Genomic DNA, 16,536 nt, shown 5'->3' on the forward strand with positions numbered 1-16,536 from the left:
TGTGTGCAAAGAGCGTAAGTGGGAGACTCAGGGGCAGTGTGTGAGCCCAGCCTGGATGGCCTCAATGCACGGCGTGCTGGTGGGGGATCACAGTCAGAGAATGGGTGATGAGGTTTGGAAATCAGTGCCTGCGGTTAGCGTGGACCTCAGTGTGGAGGGAACTGGGGGTGTGTGGTGTGCCAAGCTGGCACAATGCTGCTCTGTGCGCAGGCATGGAGACAGCGGCACCCGCAGCCCCAGCCATGCAGGGCTCACTGTGCTGCAGCAGCCGAGTCCCGCACCCCTGGCAGGGCAGCGCGGCGGGTGCGTGCCCTGCCCGTGCCTGCCCCGGCACCCTGGGGCTCAGGGACAGACCTGGGCCAAGGAACACGAGGAGCCCCGCGCTGCCCCTCCGGCTGCTCAGGGCTCTGTACCCAGCTGGGCACTTGTGCCAGGACACTTCGCAGCAGAATAAAGCCCTAAAGCATTTCGGTCCCCATCAGCATCTCGGCCGTGGCACTCGCTGCGACAACCGCGGCCGCTCTAGAGGGGCAGCCAGCTCGGCTCGCTGTCCTTATGAGCAGGCAACGGAACACCAGCGTGCTCCGGGGCTGTGGGGAAGGGATGGCCGCGCCCGGGGCGCAGGGAGCGCACATCCCGGCGTGCCCCGGCCGCGCACGCCGCGGAAGAGAGCAGCATGCCGGGAGCCGTAGTCCGCCCTGCCTCCGGCCCGGCGCCGCTCGCAAGCCCGAGCCTCCACATCCCCCGGCCGCCGGCTCCTCCTGTCCCCGGGTAATGCTGCGGCTCCGCAGAGCCCGAGGCCTGCGGGCAGCCGCGATCGCTGGGTCCCCGAGTGTTTTGGGAGCGTGGAGCCCGTCCCTGGGCGGAGCGGGAAGCGGCGGGGGCTGCCGGCGCTCTGCCGGTGTCTGTGCGGGCAGGGCTCGCCTGGAGCGCGGGGATGGGATGCCCCGGCAGGAGGAGGGTGCAGCACCCAGCTCCCCGCCCGGTGCCGGCGGGGCAGCCTCACTGCTCATTTGGGCGTAGATATCTTGCCGTGTTAGCGCCAGCAAGCGGCGGATAACCCGGGGAGGCAGCAGTTCCACTACTGTGCGCCTGCTGGAGCATCTGGGGTGCTTCTTGTGAGCTGCGGCCGGACCTGCCCTGCAGCAAGCTCCCAAAACACACGCCCCAGCTCTGCTGCTTGCATGTGTGACCAGAGCTGGCTGAGTATCCTCACTTCTGTGCTGTCAGGTCACAAATGGGCCAGCCGGGACTGCCGGTCCCTTGAGGCCACCCCAGGGACCAGGTCTGCCTGGGTGGGGGTTGAGGCAGAGACCTGGTTGCTCTCTTGCAGATGGAGAGCTCTGAGGAGCTGGAAAGCAGCCTCCTGACCCAACCCTGGGCTTCTGTTTGCTTTGGTGAGTCCAGTTTTCTTGCCAAAGTGTGCTTCAGGGATACTGGCTATATCCTGCTGATCTCTGACCTCAGCAGTGTGTGGTACGAGAGTGCAGATACCGAGGCTGTGGGACAAAGGTCCAAGGTGAGTATCTGAAAAGGCCAGGGGCCTCTTTTTCTCCTCCCAGCAGCTGACATTCCAGCATAAATTCTTAGTGACACAATGGCTGCTGGATCTGACTGGGCTCGGGTGCAAATGCCCAGCCTGGGAAGTCCCTGTGCGGCTCTGCTCAAGCCCTGTCACCCCCCTTGGCCAAACACCCTTCTCCTGGGAGAGTGGGCCACTCTGTTTAGCATGCCTGGGGCAGCCAGGTGGGTCTGCATACAGAGGCTGGCACAGTCTCTTCACTTGCGGGCTGGATGGGCAGCTGGTTTCCCCAGGGTCAATGTACTAAAGAGGAGCTTGAAACAAGGCTGCCTTCTACTCATGACAGAGAGATTCTGTTCACATTCATAGCTAGTAGTCTCTCATGGGGCATCCTGTCAGCTTGGCCCCCAAAAATGCATGGAGCTGTGCCTCATCTCCTCAGCCCATGTGCCCAGGCCCTTCATGTGCCATTGGAGTGGCATGTCCCTGTGTCACATAATGCTGAGTGGCTGGTGGCAGGAGGGATGGGCAGATGGCTGCAGCCATCCCCCAGCTCTGGCAGATTGTCCCGCTGTGGGCTCTCAGCCAGGCTATGGTGCTTGTGGTGGCATGCAGGACAGATGTGCTAGTGCAGACTGTTGCAGCCTGCCCATCCTGGACTGGCAGGACAGGGGAGTCTTCCCAGCATGGCTGACTTGGGAGAATCAGTGAGGAATGTCATGTCAGCTGGAAGCCAAGGCCCAGGAGTGGCTTTTTGCACTGGAACATGCAGTAGTTTATCTCCTTTGGTGCTGGGATTTCTGCTGGTTTTTCCCCAGTGCTGTGCTGTGCCCCCTAACCTTGCCTTTTCCCAGGAGCTGAACAAGCGGCTGACTGTCCACGTGTCCTCCTTCCTGAACCACTTGTGCAGCTTGATGTGCCCCTTGCTGGCAGGGCAGCCAGGTGCCGCCGCTGCCTTCTCCTGCCACCGCTCTGCCAGTGGCCTCAGGCTGCACGTGAAAAGCGAGCTGTCAGGACTGCCCTTCTACTGGGACTTCCACTGCTGCCCGGCTCCCTTGGACATGGTGAGCAAAGCTGCAGAGAGTTCAGGGAGGGGACTGGCCAAAATGAGGGATTATTTCCTTAGGCTTAGAGGCTTTTAGAATAGTCTCAAGCCATGCTGGTGACTGTAGGTTGCCTGACTCTGCCTTCTGCCTCTCCCAAGGCTTACTGTCCCCATTTCTTCCCATTGAGGCTTTGGCTTGTGCCATGCAGTTACACAGGGATGGCCCAGCACATGCTGCTGCTGGGGCATAAGTGAAATGTCCTTGTGAGAGCCCATCTAGAATTCTGCATCTGAGTATGGGGTGTTTGGCACAAGAGGAACATTGACATGTTAGAGGGGGGCCAGAGGAAAGCCACAAAGATGATGAGGGCTGGAGCTCCTCTCCTACAAAGACAGGTTGCAAGAGATGGGATTGTTTGGCACGGAGAAGAGAAGGCTCTAGAGACACCTCGTTGAAGCCTTCCAGTACTTGAAGAGGGCTTATTAAAAAGAGGGAAAACAGCTTTTTACGTGGGCAGATTGTGATAGGACAAGGGGAAATGTTTTTCAACTATAAGAGGAGACGTTTAGATTTACTACTAGAAAAAAAGTCTTCGTGATGAGGCACTGGAACAGGTTGCCCAGAGAAGTTATGGATGTTCCATTCCTGAAAGTGTTCAAGAGCAGGTTGGATGGGGCTTTGAGCAACCTGATCTAGTGAGTTATATCAAAAACCCCTTCCAAAGCAAACCTTTAGATAATTCTATGTCCAGTGTGGGGTGATGCCCTGCCAGCACTCTCTGTAGAGCAGAGTGATGCTGTTCTCTTTAGGAGCAAGCCATGAAGCAGGGCACAGAGCAGCGGGTACCCCCAAATGGCCCGCAGGTGGAATTAGAGCGGATTCTCCTGGCTTTTAGGGGTTTGCTGTTTCACGGGCGCGTTGCGTTTGCAGAGGCAGCCCTTGCGGACCCCTGCAGGTGGGGCTCCCCCGGGCCCTGCGTCCCTGCGCGCACAAGAGGGCGCCCGGAGCCCGCGAACCGCCCGGCGGAGCCCCGGGCCCGGGCCGGCGCTGCGGCCCCGCCGCCGGCGGGAGGCAGCGCCCGCAGCCCCGAGCCCCGCAGCCCCGAGCCCCGCAGCCCCGAGCCCCGCTCCCGCTGCCGGCCGCGGTTCCTCTGCCCCCGAACGGCTGTGCTTGGGCATGGCTGGGCGACAGCCGGGCTCCCCAGCTGCTGCGGGGGCTGCTCTCACCGTCAGGGTTGAACAGGTAATCGGGGTCCTGGCTTGGCTTAGCCCGGGAGCTTGATGTCCCTCCTCGGGCAAGACGCACAGAGGCTGAGCTGAGAAGGTGCTAAGCCCCTGTTCCTGGCTGCTCTTCTGCTTTATCTTGGACACACACTGGATCTCTGCAAGACACCAGGGAGGTGGGAAGCAGTTGAGGTGCTCAGTGTGGCTGGTGTGGATGCAGTGATGGGGACCAACTCTGCCCCAGCCAGGGGCTTGAGGGAGGCATAGAGCCTACCTGGCTTGGCCTATCCCACCTCTGCTGCAGGTGGTGCACTCCAAGTGCTCCAGTGGGTAATGGCCGTCACCTCTGGGCTCATATCTGGGGCTGAGCAAAGCACAGAGCCCACTGTGGGGTTGCCATAGCAGTGAGAATGCTTCGGGAGCAATGCTGGGTTTGCTGTCCTCTCACCCGTGGGCTCAGCCTGGCAACAGAAACAAGGGGCACGATAGGTTGGGGGATCTCAAATACCCTTCCAGAGACTGAAGGAGCTGATAGGAGAGAGGCTGCTTTGTGTGCTTTGGTGCCTGGGCTCTGAGACAGAGGACATGCCTAGGGCTCTGCATGGGGCTTGTGTGGTGTAAGCTTTGAGGGCATACTGCAATGGGGGCTGCAATGGGGAGCATGCACAAGTCCTGCCTGTTGAGATCTCTTTTGCTTTTCATCTTACTTCCCTGGGAGTGCCTCTCCTGTTTATCAAGCCACAGTTTGACACCTTGGATCTTTCTGGTTTTTCACCCAGCCATGCCTGTTTCCGGCGTAGGAACATGCCATGAGGTGTGCAGAGCCATGGGGAGGGTGTGGGTGGCACGTGGCGGGCTCTCTGTTGCACCCCAGGTAGTGGGTGAAGCACTGCCTGTCCCTGCACTCTGTTTCCATCAGGCTCTCCCACCTAAGCTCTCTCCTGCTGCAGCCTCAGCTGAGAAAGGATGGGGCTGGGATGGAGGGATGTGTCTCACAACATCTGGCCTGCCTTCTCCCAGCTCACTGGACTTGTGTGAGATGTGGGGTATTTTGTGGAGCCCTGTGTGACCTGGACTGCAGCTCCTGCTAGGACCTTGCTGGGTGCCCTGCTCTGACCACTCTGTGGACAGCTGTGTGCCTTCCTGGACCTGGACCTTTCCTAGAGCACCCCTCTTCCATTGTAGGTGTCCCGTCACCTCGTGCGGCCCCTGATCCAGATGAACCTGGTGCTGCAGTGCCAGGTGCAAGAGCTGATTTCCCTGCTGCTCCAGAAGGATGCTGAGATTGAAGATTACAGGGACAGCGGGGCCACTCTCAGCAGAGGTGAGGAGGGATGCCTGGGGCAGGGAGCAAGTTTCCTCCTTAGCACTGGGCTGGCGTGCTTTGCTCCCTCTGGCTGTCACCCAGCCTGGCTTGTGTTTCATGTTTAGCTAAGCCAGCAGCACAGCAGTAGCCAGAAGGCTGGAGCAGCCTCTGGGGTGCGCTGGGGGAGGAGCAGCCCTTGACCGATAGCTGTAGGAGTTGGGGAGTGGCCAAGGGGCTCTCCAGTACTCTGAGAGCACCTGGCTGGTCCCCAGGAGCCAGTGGGGAAGCCTCAAGGGCTGGCCCTGCAGTGGTGTCAGGCTCTCTTCCCAAGTGCAGTAGCTCACTGAGTGCTTGGACAGCACCCAGGGGCTCCGGGCTCCCCCAAATGTGGGCAGTGCAGCCGTGCTCATGGGCCCTCCTCCAGTGCCCAGCCCACTTTGTCATCGGGGTGATGGGCAGACAGTAGCCCCCCTGGGTAGGACATGGGGCAGGGGGTGCTGCCCTGGGGAGTGGTTTGTTCCCCACCTATGGAGGTTGGCTAGGTGCTGTTTTTTGGGTCATCCCTTGCTACTGCCATGCTTGTCCTGCTGCCACAGGTGATACCTGCACTTCTGCAGGAACATGGTGCCCTGAGCACGCAGAGACTAATGGGGGTCAGCCCGGGCTTGTGTATCACATCCAGGAAGATATTGTGGTCCAGACCCTGTCCCATGACTGGTGGCCCCTCCACAGGAGCCTGGGTCTGCCCTGTAGGTGCACTAGAGCTGCACTGGCCAGCTGCACTTCCCTCTATCCTGCTGCATGCGATCTCTGCAGGGCTTGGAGCAGCCTGGACAACCTGTCTTGGGTCCAGGGACTGATGCTGGTGAGCGGCTGGTCTCTCTTGTCCCTTAGTTGGTGCAGGGCAGAAAGCTGGGAGGAAGCATTGCACCCTAGTGGCTGTGCAAATCCAGCCGGCTGCTTCTCCAGTCCACATCTTAGCAACAATGTGGAAAAACTAGTGTTTTGGATAAGGTGCAGAGCAGAATATAACAGGGGTTTGTCCCTATTCTGCAAGAGGAGGACACAGGCTGGCTCACCCCTTCAGATGAGCAGCTGGACAAGCAGTGCCCTGTCCCACAGACTCAGCTTGTTCCAGCTGGAAGGTCTGGGAATGGTGTTGAGCATGTCCTGCCACTGTTCCCTACTCCTCAATGCAGAAGTGCTGGGACAAGTGTGGATGGACTATTGGCTCTGCCTGGCTACTGTCTGCTTCAGCAGGCTCAGCCATGATTTTCCAACTTCCTTGTGGTCCTTGCACCTTCTGCTAACCAGGTGATGTGTCCTTAGCCCAAGAGGCCTTGCTGGTGTTTCCTGCTGATTCTGGGAAGAGCGTACTGAAGCTTTTCCCTTGCAGCATCCTCACCCCATGGTCAGGGAAAGGGGAAGCTGTGGTGGGAGGTCTGGCCCAAGCTGCCCAGGCTGATCTGTGTCTCCCTTGCAGACCGCCTGCGGACAGAGCCCTTCCGGGAGGAGGTGTTTCAGCAGAACTTCGTGGCTGAGGTAAGGGATGGTGCAAGTCCTCTCTCCTTTGCCCAAGGGGTGGTTTCATCAGCAGCTGCAGTGTGAGGTGTGCCAGGCTGCATGGGAGCACTGATGGGGATAGCTAGACTTGCCTAAAGAGGGGTCATGCCCTCTAGCTCTCCCATGGCCTCTTTGTGTCCTTGCACCTCACCTCTAGGGCTAGCAGAGCTGGGAACAGGCCTGACGTGGCTGGATGGGAACTGCCTAGTTGCTGGGAGCTGCCAGAGGTGCTTCACAGGAGTGTGCCATCACTGGGGCATATTCACCATATTCACGTGCCTCCCAGACTTGATCTAGACCCAAACACTGCTGCTGATGGCAGGCAGGGGTCAAGTGAATGAGGAGAAGCCATTTCTTTTTAGTTCACCTGTTGCTTTTAGAGGTGATTTTGCAGTGACACATTGTGGGGACAAGAGCTTTCCAGCATGTTATCCATGCTCTGCCTATCACTGTCCCCTTGGCACACTCAGCTCTAAAATCAGACATGTGCTTTGGAGAAACTGGGACTGGAAGGAGAGAGTCTTTGATCCTTTTGCATTACTGGAAGTTATCGCAGAAGCACTAAAATGATTCAGACTGATGTGTCAGGGTCAGAAGTGCTTGATGTCCATTGATGCAAAAGGACTTGGGACGTTTCTGTGTGTTCCTGTGCTCGCTGTGAAGGCACAGGAATGGGGGCAGTGGTACCTGCTGAGGACCAGGCAGTCAGCCAGGGTGCCAGTGGTATCACACGGGCTTTGGGAGGATGGTGCGTTATGAGATGAGGTGATGTTCTTTTGCAGCCAACAATAGATGATCTAAAGAGTTTCTGAAAATTGGAGATGATCCCTCTTTTATATGTGAGGCATTGCATCCAGTGCAGGCAACTTTCCCTTGGCTTATGAAGGATAGAGATGAATTCACTGCTGGACTGCAACTTGAAGGTTGCCTAGGGACCAGTGATCATGACCAGATTACATTCACCCTGGGCACAGAAAGGACATTCCTAAGCAGTAATTTATATCCTTCATGCCTTGAAAGAGCTAATTTCCCAAAGCAGGGGGAAAATTATGAGTGAAATCAGCTCAGAGGAAACATTTAGATAGAAAAATGTGAATGAAAATGGTGAGCTCTTTCAGAAGAATTTCAGAAGCCACAAAAAGCCACAATTCCACAATCAAGAAAGAGGGCAGCGCTGGCCCAGAGCCCGTTCTGGTTCAGCAGCAAAGTGAAGGCAGCAATTAGAAATAAAAGAGCAGTTTATAACAAATGGGAGAGCGGGAGTAGATAGCAATCAATATAAATTAGAAATTATGAAGTGTAGAAAATGGGTAACAGAAGCTAAAGACATCAGGGAAAAATCATGGCGATGAACAGAAGGAAAGGCTTTTATTTAGTGTAGCAGGAGAAAACCCCAAGCTCCCAGCAATAGCATAAGCTTATTAGCAGACAGAGGTGGTAAAATGATTTATACTGGACCAGACATGGCAGAAGCAGTCAATAAATGTTTCAGTGCTGTAGCTGGAAGGGTGCAGGCAGATGTGCCAGGATAGGGGGGATGGTGAAGTGTCTTTGTAGAAGAGTCATCTGAACAACATCTGCTAAAGATGAACATCAGGCTTGAAATTCAGAGTCCTCCAAGAGCTGGTCAGGTCTGGGCCGTGGGGGAAGGTGCAGAGTGGGCAGGAGGGGGGTGAGGCAGAGCCTGGCAAAAGCAGCTGGTGTGGAGCACATCTGGCACAGGCTGACATGATGTGATGGTGGTTGGTCCTGTGTGTCCTGAGAACAGTCCAGGAGCAGTGTCTTGGAGCCAGATAGGGAATGGAGGGCTCTGGGAGATGCTGCCCCTCTGCATCCTCTGGTAGCCAGGTCTGAGCCCTGGCTGCAGGGGAGAGGCTGGTGGAAGGATGCAGTTGTGCACTTGGTCTGCTGGGAGGGTGTGTGTTTTCTCTGCATTCATCCCATTCTTTATAAGCCAGCTGATGATGCCATCCTGCAGCAATGAGCTGTGAGATGCAAACAGCTGCTGCCTTTGGTTTGAATGTGGTACCCCGTTGTTCCTCCTGATGCCTCCTAGGTTTTGTGTTAGTGAGAAACCCCAAAAATGCCTTTTCAGCTCTTCACCACTAAAACTGGCTCTTCACCCCAGTCTCTCCTCTCATTTCTTGTGGCAGAAAGGTCGCCTGGGTGACCTCATTGTCTCTGTGCAGTAACTTCAGAGCCTCCAGGCAATTTAACACTCTGTTTGTCAGCTCCTAAAAGGAGCAGCACAAGGAGCTGGGGTCCCTCAGGACGTGCTGTGGGGAGCTGGGAATGCACTGAGCATCTCTCATGTCTAGGTTTTCTAAAAGATGCTGGACAATCAGCACAGAGTGACAGGAATGAACTGAGTTCTGGGGAGAGAGCCTGGCATTGAGGGACTTGGAAGGGAAGAGCTCTCTTTAATCTTCCAGAGAGCACTGGAGCACAAGCCAGGCACTGGGACACAGAGCCAGGGAATTTCAAGTTAGAATGGAAGCGCTTGGGTTTGCTCCTGCCAGTGACTGGGGCATGCTCCCAAGGGCAGTGGTTGATCCTCCATCTCTTAATGTCTCCCAAAGTGGGCTAGGAGCCTGCCTGGAAGAAAACCAAGTTGCTGGGTTTGGTCTTGGGATGTGCATGGTTGAACATCAGTGGGCAGGAGGTCAAGAAGAGAGATCTATTGGTCCTTCCAGTATCTCCGTCTGTGAAATGGGGTTGCAGGTTGTGGATGTTTGGTTGTGGTAAGCACCTCTGGGCTGGAAAAGGATTGTGAGGATGTGGTACAGGGCTGGATGTGGGCAGGTGCTCCACAGCTTTGCTCACTTCCCAGATATTTGCTGTATCCCGCATGGAGAGGAAAGGACCTGTCAGTTCCCCAGGGCAAGCTACAGAGCCTCTCAGCTTAGGCATGCCCTTTATCTGGGCTTGTGTGCACTTGGCTGTCCAGGGCATTTTAACTAACCATGGGGAGTTTTCCAGCAAAGCCCTGGTAATATTTATACGTTTAGGAAATGATGCTTTCACACACACAGTTTTTGGCAAGGGTTCACTGCTGAGCAACTGCCTGGGCTTGAGCAGAGCTGGAAAGAGAGCAGTGGCTGTGCACAAGCCGAGGCGAAGCTGGTGGCTTTTATTGGCAAGCCCAGGGGTTCACACCATTAGGGGAAGGAGAAGGCGGCTGCTTCAGGGCTCGGTGCTTCAGGGCTTCCCCAGCACCATTCCCAGCAGTCTAGGACTCAGCAGGCTGGGGATGTTTTGTCCCCTGGTGTCCCTCTGGGTTACAGAAATGGCCCCACAGGGCAGGGTGGGGTGGCCACCCGTGGGTTTTGAGGGCTTGCTCCAGCTTGGCTACGGTCAGTGTTTCATGACACAGCTTATTCCAGAGTCTGCACTCCGACTGAGAGGGAGAAGGGTGAGCAGTTCCTGCAGCGCCGTGCCCCCTGCTCTGAGGAGGGCAGGGACAGGTACACCGAGGACAAGCTCATGGATGCCATCAGTGCAAATATAGCCCCCGTGCCCCAGGATGCTCTGCCCTGTGTATTTTTATCTGCTGTGGCTGGCCGGGGGCGGCTGCTCCGCACCTCCGCAAGCGGAGCGCAGGACCTCGGCAAACAGGACGCGGCGGGTTCACGGCTCGACCCCGGGGCCCGGCGAGGAGGAGGAGGATGTACCATCAAAACAAGCAACGCTGCAGAGGAAGATAAACAGGCAGCTTCCAGTGTGGCCCCGGCCGAGGGCAAGTGGGAGCCCCGGGGCCAGGGCTGGCGGGGGTGCCGGCAGCGGTGCTGGCTGACGTCAGGGCGGCCGGGGTCAGCATCCCTCGCATTGTTTCCCACCCGGGCTGGGACCCGGGCCAGGCACCCGGCCCCCTCCCGGCTGGGGACACAGGCCAGCGGGGCAGGTGGAGGGTGGCCGGGACACGCTCTGCAGCAGCCACAGGCCAGTGCCACAGCAGGTCCAGCCGGGCACCTGGCTGCTGCTCACTGCCTGCCTCCAGCAGCCGCTCTCTCCTTTTTAACAGGAACTAAAAATAAGCCCTGGGTAGTGGAGTGGCCTGCGTGTTTTGCAGGGTGGGGATGGCATCCCTCAAACCCACGCCAGCTCAGGGCAGTGGAGAGGAAGCAGCCCTTTGGCTCCTTCAAACGAGGGATGTTTGTAATTAGTGCAAGGTAGCTGTGGCTTTGCAGCTGTGACTGGGCCAGAGTGGGGCGATGGCATGTGTGTGACATGGACTGCATGCACACAGGGTATACGGCTTGGGAGAACGTGCTGGGGGTGCTCTGCTGGGCTGGGCCCCTTGGCGTGGGGCTGGGGAAGGAGCTGTGGCCACAGTGCTGTTGCTGTCAGGTCTAAGTGGTGCAAAATTTGCACAGCCCTGAGCAGGTTGCCTCTGGGCAGAGGTGGCAGCATGGGGCTGGCTTGTGGGGCAGCTTGGATGAGCAGAGCAAGCTCTTGTGTGCTGCCAAGCATTTGTGCTGTGAGCCCCATGGGTGATGGTGTCTTGTTCTGGACTTGGGCCACCTGGGTGGTTCTTGCTTCATTCCTGAGCAAGCTTTGGTCACATCATCCCATCACTGCCCTGGGGTCTCAGTTGCACACTGGAAATGCAGTGGGCCATGGCTGTGCTGAGCAGAGTGGGGCACCCACTGCCCTGCAGACGTGGTCTCAAGGAGCTGTGCACTGCTGCAAGCAGGAATGGAGTAAGGGCTGCTTATACTCAGTGTGAGCACATGTACCAGAGCAGGAGTGTGAGAGCAGCACTAGGAGTGTGCATGCTGCTACTGATGGGAACAAGAAGCACAGTGCCACATCTGCTGGCTGAAGAGGACAGGGGACAGGGGCTAGCACTTAGTGTCCACAGTGGTGCACCTGGGGAGACGCACTGGTGGTCACATCACAGTGTGGGTGCTGACCACCAGCTGGGCACAGCCCCCTGCAGTGTTTGCCATAGAGGCCCGTGGTGGTCGGTGTTGCGGTGTTATTTATTTATTTGCTGAGGCCCCATCAGGTGAGGGGCACCCAGCCAGGCTGCACTTTTGGGGCTGCCAGTGGCAGCCACAGGCCGCTTGCACAAGCAGTGAGTCAGTGCAGCTACATGCTGCTAAAACCAGACTTGGCACAGGCACCCCAGAGCAGCAGTCTGCCCGAAAGTGCCCAGACCACGGGCAAGCAGTGAGTCCCCAGCTGCTGGACCAGGGCTAGGCTGGCTGTGATTGCTCCAGCCCTTGCCTCTGCCAGGGATGTGGATGCTGTCCCAAGAGCCCTGAGGGGTTGTTCCTTCTGGGGATTTGGGGGTTTCAGAGCCCAGCCCCGTGGCTGTGGCTGTGCCGCTGTAGAGAGGAGTGGCACCTGGACCAGGTACAGGCAGCTGTCTGCTTGGTCCCAGCCCGCTTCGGCCCAGCATCACCCACTGGTTTATTTGGGGATGGAGGGATGGACAAGCACCATCACAGCCACCCTCCCTGGGGTGCTGCACAGCCCTTGTCTGGGACGTGTGGTCTGGCATGTATAGAGAGCCCTCCTTTGCAGTCGGGGTGCTCCTCATCCTCTCCATGCCATGCCATGCCATGCCATGCTGTGCTGTACCATGCACAGCTGTGCCGCACTCTGCTGTGGTGTGCCAGGTTGTGCCATGCTGTGCCATGCACTGCAGGCAGCAAGAGGGGCGTCACAGATCTTCTGGCAGAAGGGGCCAGACCCTGCTCCTGCGGGAGAGGCCCCAGCCTGTGCTTGGGCACTGGCTGTGCAGTGCTGCTGAGGAACAGCTCAGCTCGGGGGATGATTGATCTCGTGTCAGCAGGCGGTGGTTTGAGCCAGTGCCAGGCCTCAGCTCAAATGGGAGCATTGAAGGGGGAGAGCCCCTTCCCCCTCCTGAAAGCAGAGCAGCCATCCCCCTGCCACCAGCCCCGGCTCTGCTCCCACATGTTGGCCATTATCGGCCCCGCAGCTGCAGGCAGTGCCCAGCCCTGGGAGCGCCAGGGGCAGCAGGGAGCACAGATGTGTCTGGGGTCCCAGCCCCACCACGCTGGGCTCTGTGGCTGTGTTTGGGCTAGAGGAGGGCAAAGGGGACATGCAGGGGTGGTTGGCAGGGGAGAAGGTGTGGAGCATGGTCTGCCCCTCACCACTGTGCCTTGCAGCCACCTGTCCCAGCTCAGGGTATGGCAGCAGCTCCTGGAAGCAAAGGATCTTTTGGGAAGGAAAGTAGGGTAGACTTTGATGAGGCACTAAAGGCATTGCTCTGTGTTAGCAAGGGATGTGGCAGCAGCTCTGTTCCCAGCTGATGGGGTTTGGACTGGGGTGTTGCCATCCCCGCTGTCTCCAGGGGCAGAGGAACAGTGCTGCCTGCAGGCCTGGTGCTGCCCTCCGCAGCTCCTAGCACCCTTCTGTGCTTGAAATGTCAGGTTTTTTCACCATGTCCCTGTGTGTCCTGAGCCCTTCACTAGCTTCCTCCATACCCACAGCTGCATCCCTTCTCCAGTGGCATCCGCTGGCAGCTTTAATTGGTGTTTCTGAAAGCTGATCCCTCCCTATCCCATGGGCCAAAGCCTCTGTAGCCTCCCCCAGTTATGCCAGCCCATGCAGAGGTGATACTGAACAGCTGAGACATCTGGGCAGACAGCAGCACCTGGGAATGGGTTGCTCTGCACCCCAGGGGATGCAGCCATCGGATTCCTGAGTCTGCCTGCTCCCACTCTGCCTGGACCTTTGCACTCTAGGTATCTGTGTAAGGAAACAGGGCCATTCATGTATTTCTCTCTCTATTTATACCTCTCCCTTTCCGTATTTAGTGTGTGCGCAGGCAGAGGGGGCAGCAAATGCCGGGGCCACTGATGTTCTTGGCTCCAGCACTGGCTGGAATTTCGTCCTGGAATGTATCCTGAACCGCTCTGAAAACACGAATAAATCTCTGTGTGTTGTGTGCATGTGTGTACACAAACACATAGACAACGTATAGACATGGAGCCATATAGGGCATTTGTGAGCTGTGCTATTTAAAGGAAGCAGTAGTTAGAGGGTTCTCAGAGAGGCAAACACCTCTGGATCAAAGGGATGCAGGGTGCTCTGCTAGTGACCAGGCATCTGAGAAGGTAGCTGGCACTCGCTTTGTCCTCTCCAGGGAGCTGAAGCCACCCTGTTGGTGACATGCCCAAAGTAGCACGCCCTTCAAGCACCAAGCAGTGCTCTGATCCCATGGTGCCTACATTTGATTGAGATCTCTGCTTCCTGGCCTCCAGCCTCTCAGTGAGAGCCCCAGAGAACCAGCCTCTGTGCTGTTAATAGAGGCTGCAGAGCCTGATCGGGAGCTGGATGATGTTAGGCAAAGATATCAACCCCTCTGTGGCACGGGGTGGGCTTCCAGAGCATCAGGGGTTGTCTCCTGAACATCAACTAGTGCTCACAGCTCTTGAGGAGAGATCGTATGGGAAAGGAGGAAATAAATGCTGGGTAACAGGTCCCAAGTAGGTGCTGAACTGGGCATCTCCTTGGGATGCTTCAGCATCTGCTGGTCATGGCTGTCTGGGAATGACAATGAAAAGGAGAAAAAAAAATTTGGTACCAGATCCCAAACAGGATGCTTGGCCATGCCAGTTCTTCAGGAGGTGCTGGCAGCTGCCTTGCTGTGGATCCTGGATGAGGCCCTGTTGGGAGCACCAGTGGGTCTCCCAGCACCTTTTGGGCAGGAAACAGGCATCCTTTTTTTAGCCCAGCTCAGGGTCACGGTGGCTTCTTTTCTTCTGGATGCTGAAAAACCTGATATCTTGGGCTGAAAATGCCCACGTTTGGTCTCTGGCCAAAGGCGATATGTTTGTGGGTGGGGGAAATTGGAGCAAATTCCTGCTGTGAGTCCTGCACGTGTGCGCGGGCGTGCGGATAGGGGAAATATAGTTTTCCTTTTGAAAAAAAAGCCATGCTTATTTTTATACAGAACTCCAGAAGGGCTGAAGGTGGAAACTTCATCTGTCAGCAGCTTTCACAGGGGAGCGGGTCCCTGCCTGAGTTTGGGGGGAAACCACAGCTGGGTGTTAATGGGACTGTTAATGAATTAATGTTGGCTGCTGGGGGCCAGCGGGGAACCTGGCTCAGTGCAGCCGGAGCACATGGAGCCCTGCCCGCACGTGGGCTCCAGCACAGCTGCAGAAAGCCCCAGCTCTGGGAGCCGTGCACTTGGGGAGGTGTGAGTCTCTTCAGGCATGCCTCGCTCTCTGGGTTGTGGAAACACTTGGAAATGTGGCCACATTGCCTGGGGGAGAGGGTCCTACACGCGGGAGTGTGGGTGTGCTACCTGTGGGCATCTGCTGCTTGGGCTGGTGATACCATTTAAGGCTGGGTCTATTCAGCTGCTGAAACCAAACCTTTACAGCAATTCAAAGTGAAGTGAAATCCCCCCAGGTTTATTTATGGGCTGGAAGCCTGTGTTGGTCAGTCAGTGCAATGCCTGTAGCAGCACTGGTCTCTGCACAGCGCTGCCTATCTGCGGCCCTTCTCAGGGTTATTTCTTTCTCCCCAAAATGTGGAGGAGCACCTATGTGAATGCAATAAGCACAGCCATGCCCCATGCTGTGGACTTAGCAGTACCTTTGCAGACTTTTCACAGCTGGCTTGCTGGGAGAAGCTCTAGAGGACAACGAGGAGGTCAAGGAGGTCATGGTAACGTGCTCACTTGATGCCGAAACGATAGCATGCAGTGAGGCTGAGAAATAGCATTGTGTCCTGCTTGGACTGGAAATCAGAGGGGAAAATGCAGAAACCATCTGGGAAAGAGAGAGTAAATTCTTTTCTGTAGACTTCTCCTCCTGTGTCCTTCAGGCTCTGTGAGTGAGATCTCAGCCTGTGGTGTCTCGGCAAACTTGTGGCATCTCCTGGAATTTCTCCCTCCAGTATCAGACTCCTGGTGAAGCAATGGGAAAGACTGGCCATCCTGAGGGACAGATGACTGTGCAGATGACAATGCCAAAGAAAGGATGGCCATGCTGAGGAAGGAAAGACTACACCAAGGAAGGGATAGCTATACTGGAGAAGTGAAGACCATACTGAAGTAGAAATGACTACTCCCAGCATGGGACTGTGGATGGACTGGTTCCCCAGCAGAAGATGCTGTTATGGATGGAGAGAGAAAGAGACAGAGCCTCCTTCTCGGCTGAGAGGAAGGCTGAAATAGCCTGAGCCCTTGGGAACTCTGCTTGCTTCCTGGGGATACTGTGCTTGATGCAGTGGCCGCTTGGTTAGACAGACTCTCATCTCAGTAAGGAAACCTCTCTGGGCATTTGGACCCGGTACCTTTCCTGGGACTTTGTGCTGGTTCTTCATAATCAATCTCCAAGTATGTAGCCAACATCTGCTATCCAGCACCAAGCCCAGACAGTGGCACTCAGGGCCTGGAGAGGGCAGTGGCTGGGCCCTCTGGCAGGACTGCTCTTTGCAAGGGTGGGCTGTACACAACTTGCTCCCCAGCACTGGAGAAGGTCCTTCAGAGGAACCCAAATTCCAGCTTGGAGGGACTCTGAGGCGCTTCTGTGCCCAGCTGCCTGCTCTTGCAGTCCAGCTCTGGCTCCGCTGGGCCTAGAGCCCTTCCCAACCCTATCTTAGACAGACGGATATCCCAAAACCCACTGGTCCCAGGGGCTCCCACTCTGGGTCCCTCTGGCTGAATGAGGTGGTGTGCTTGTGCCCAGACTGTCCCCTCCTGTGACTGTACAGTACACACAGCTAAATATATGTCCGTGCAGATACAGGAACTCAGAGGGGCTGAGTGATGCTCCTTTTCTATACCTCTTTTCATGGGGAGAGTTAATGAGATTCATGTCATTAAAGGGCTGATGTTTTGTGGGATGGGAACCTTTTAAACGGGATGTGTCCTGGCTTAGTCATGGCAAA

At 56.6% G+C, this 16,536-nt stretch overlaps 1 protein-coding gene across 1 annotated transcript in view; it reads left to right on the plus strand.

Annotated features, from left to right (window-relative positions):
- The first annotated feature begins 676 nt into the window (after positions 1–676).
- The window catches only part of NHEJ1 (non-homologous end joining factor 1), a 41,699-nt gene continuing 25,839 nt past the window's right edge, over positions 677–16,536 (plus strand). Inside the window, 6 exon segments of the mRNA XM_030952496.1 lie at positions 677–692; positions 695–771; positions 1,334–1,519; positions 2,377–2,586; positions 4,977–5,115; positions 6,581–6,639. Coding sequence (XP_030808356.1) covers positions 677–692; positions 695–771; positions 1,334–1,519; positions 2,377–2,586; positions 4,977–5,115; positions 6,581–6,639 — 687 coding nt within the window.

Source organism: Camarhynchus parvulus, chromosome 7 (genome assembly GCF_901933205.1).
Source record: "Camarhynchus parvulus chromosome 7, STF_HiC, whole genome shotgun sequence".
Classification (NCBI taxonomy): domain Eukaryota; kingdom Metazoa; phylum Chordata; class Aves; order Passeriformes; family Thraupidae; genus Camarhynchus; species Camarhynchus parvulus.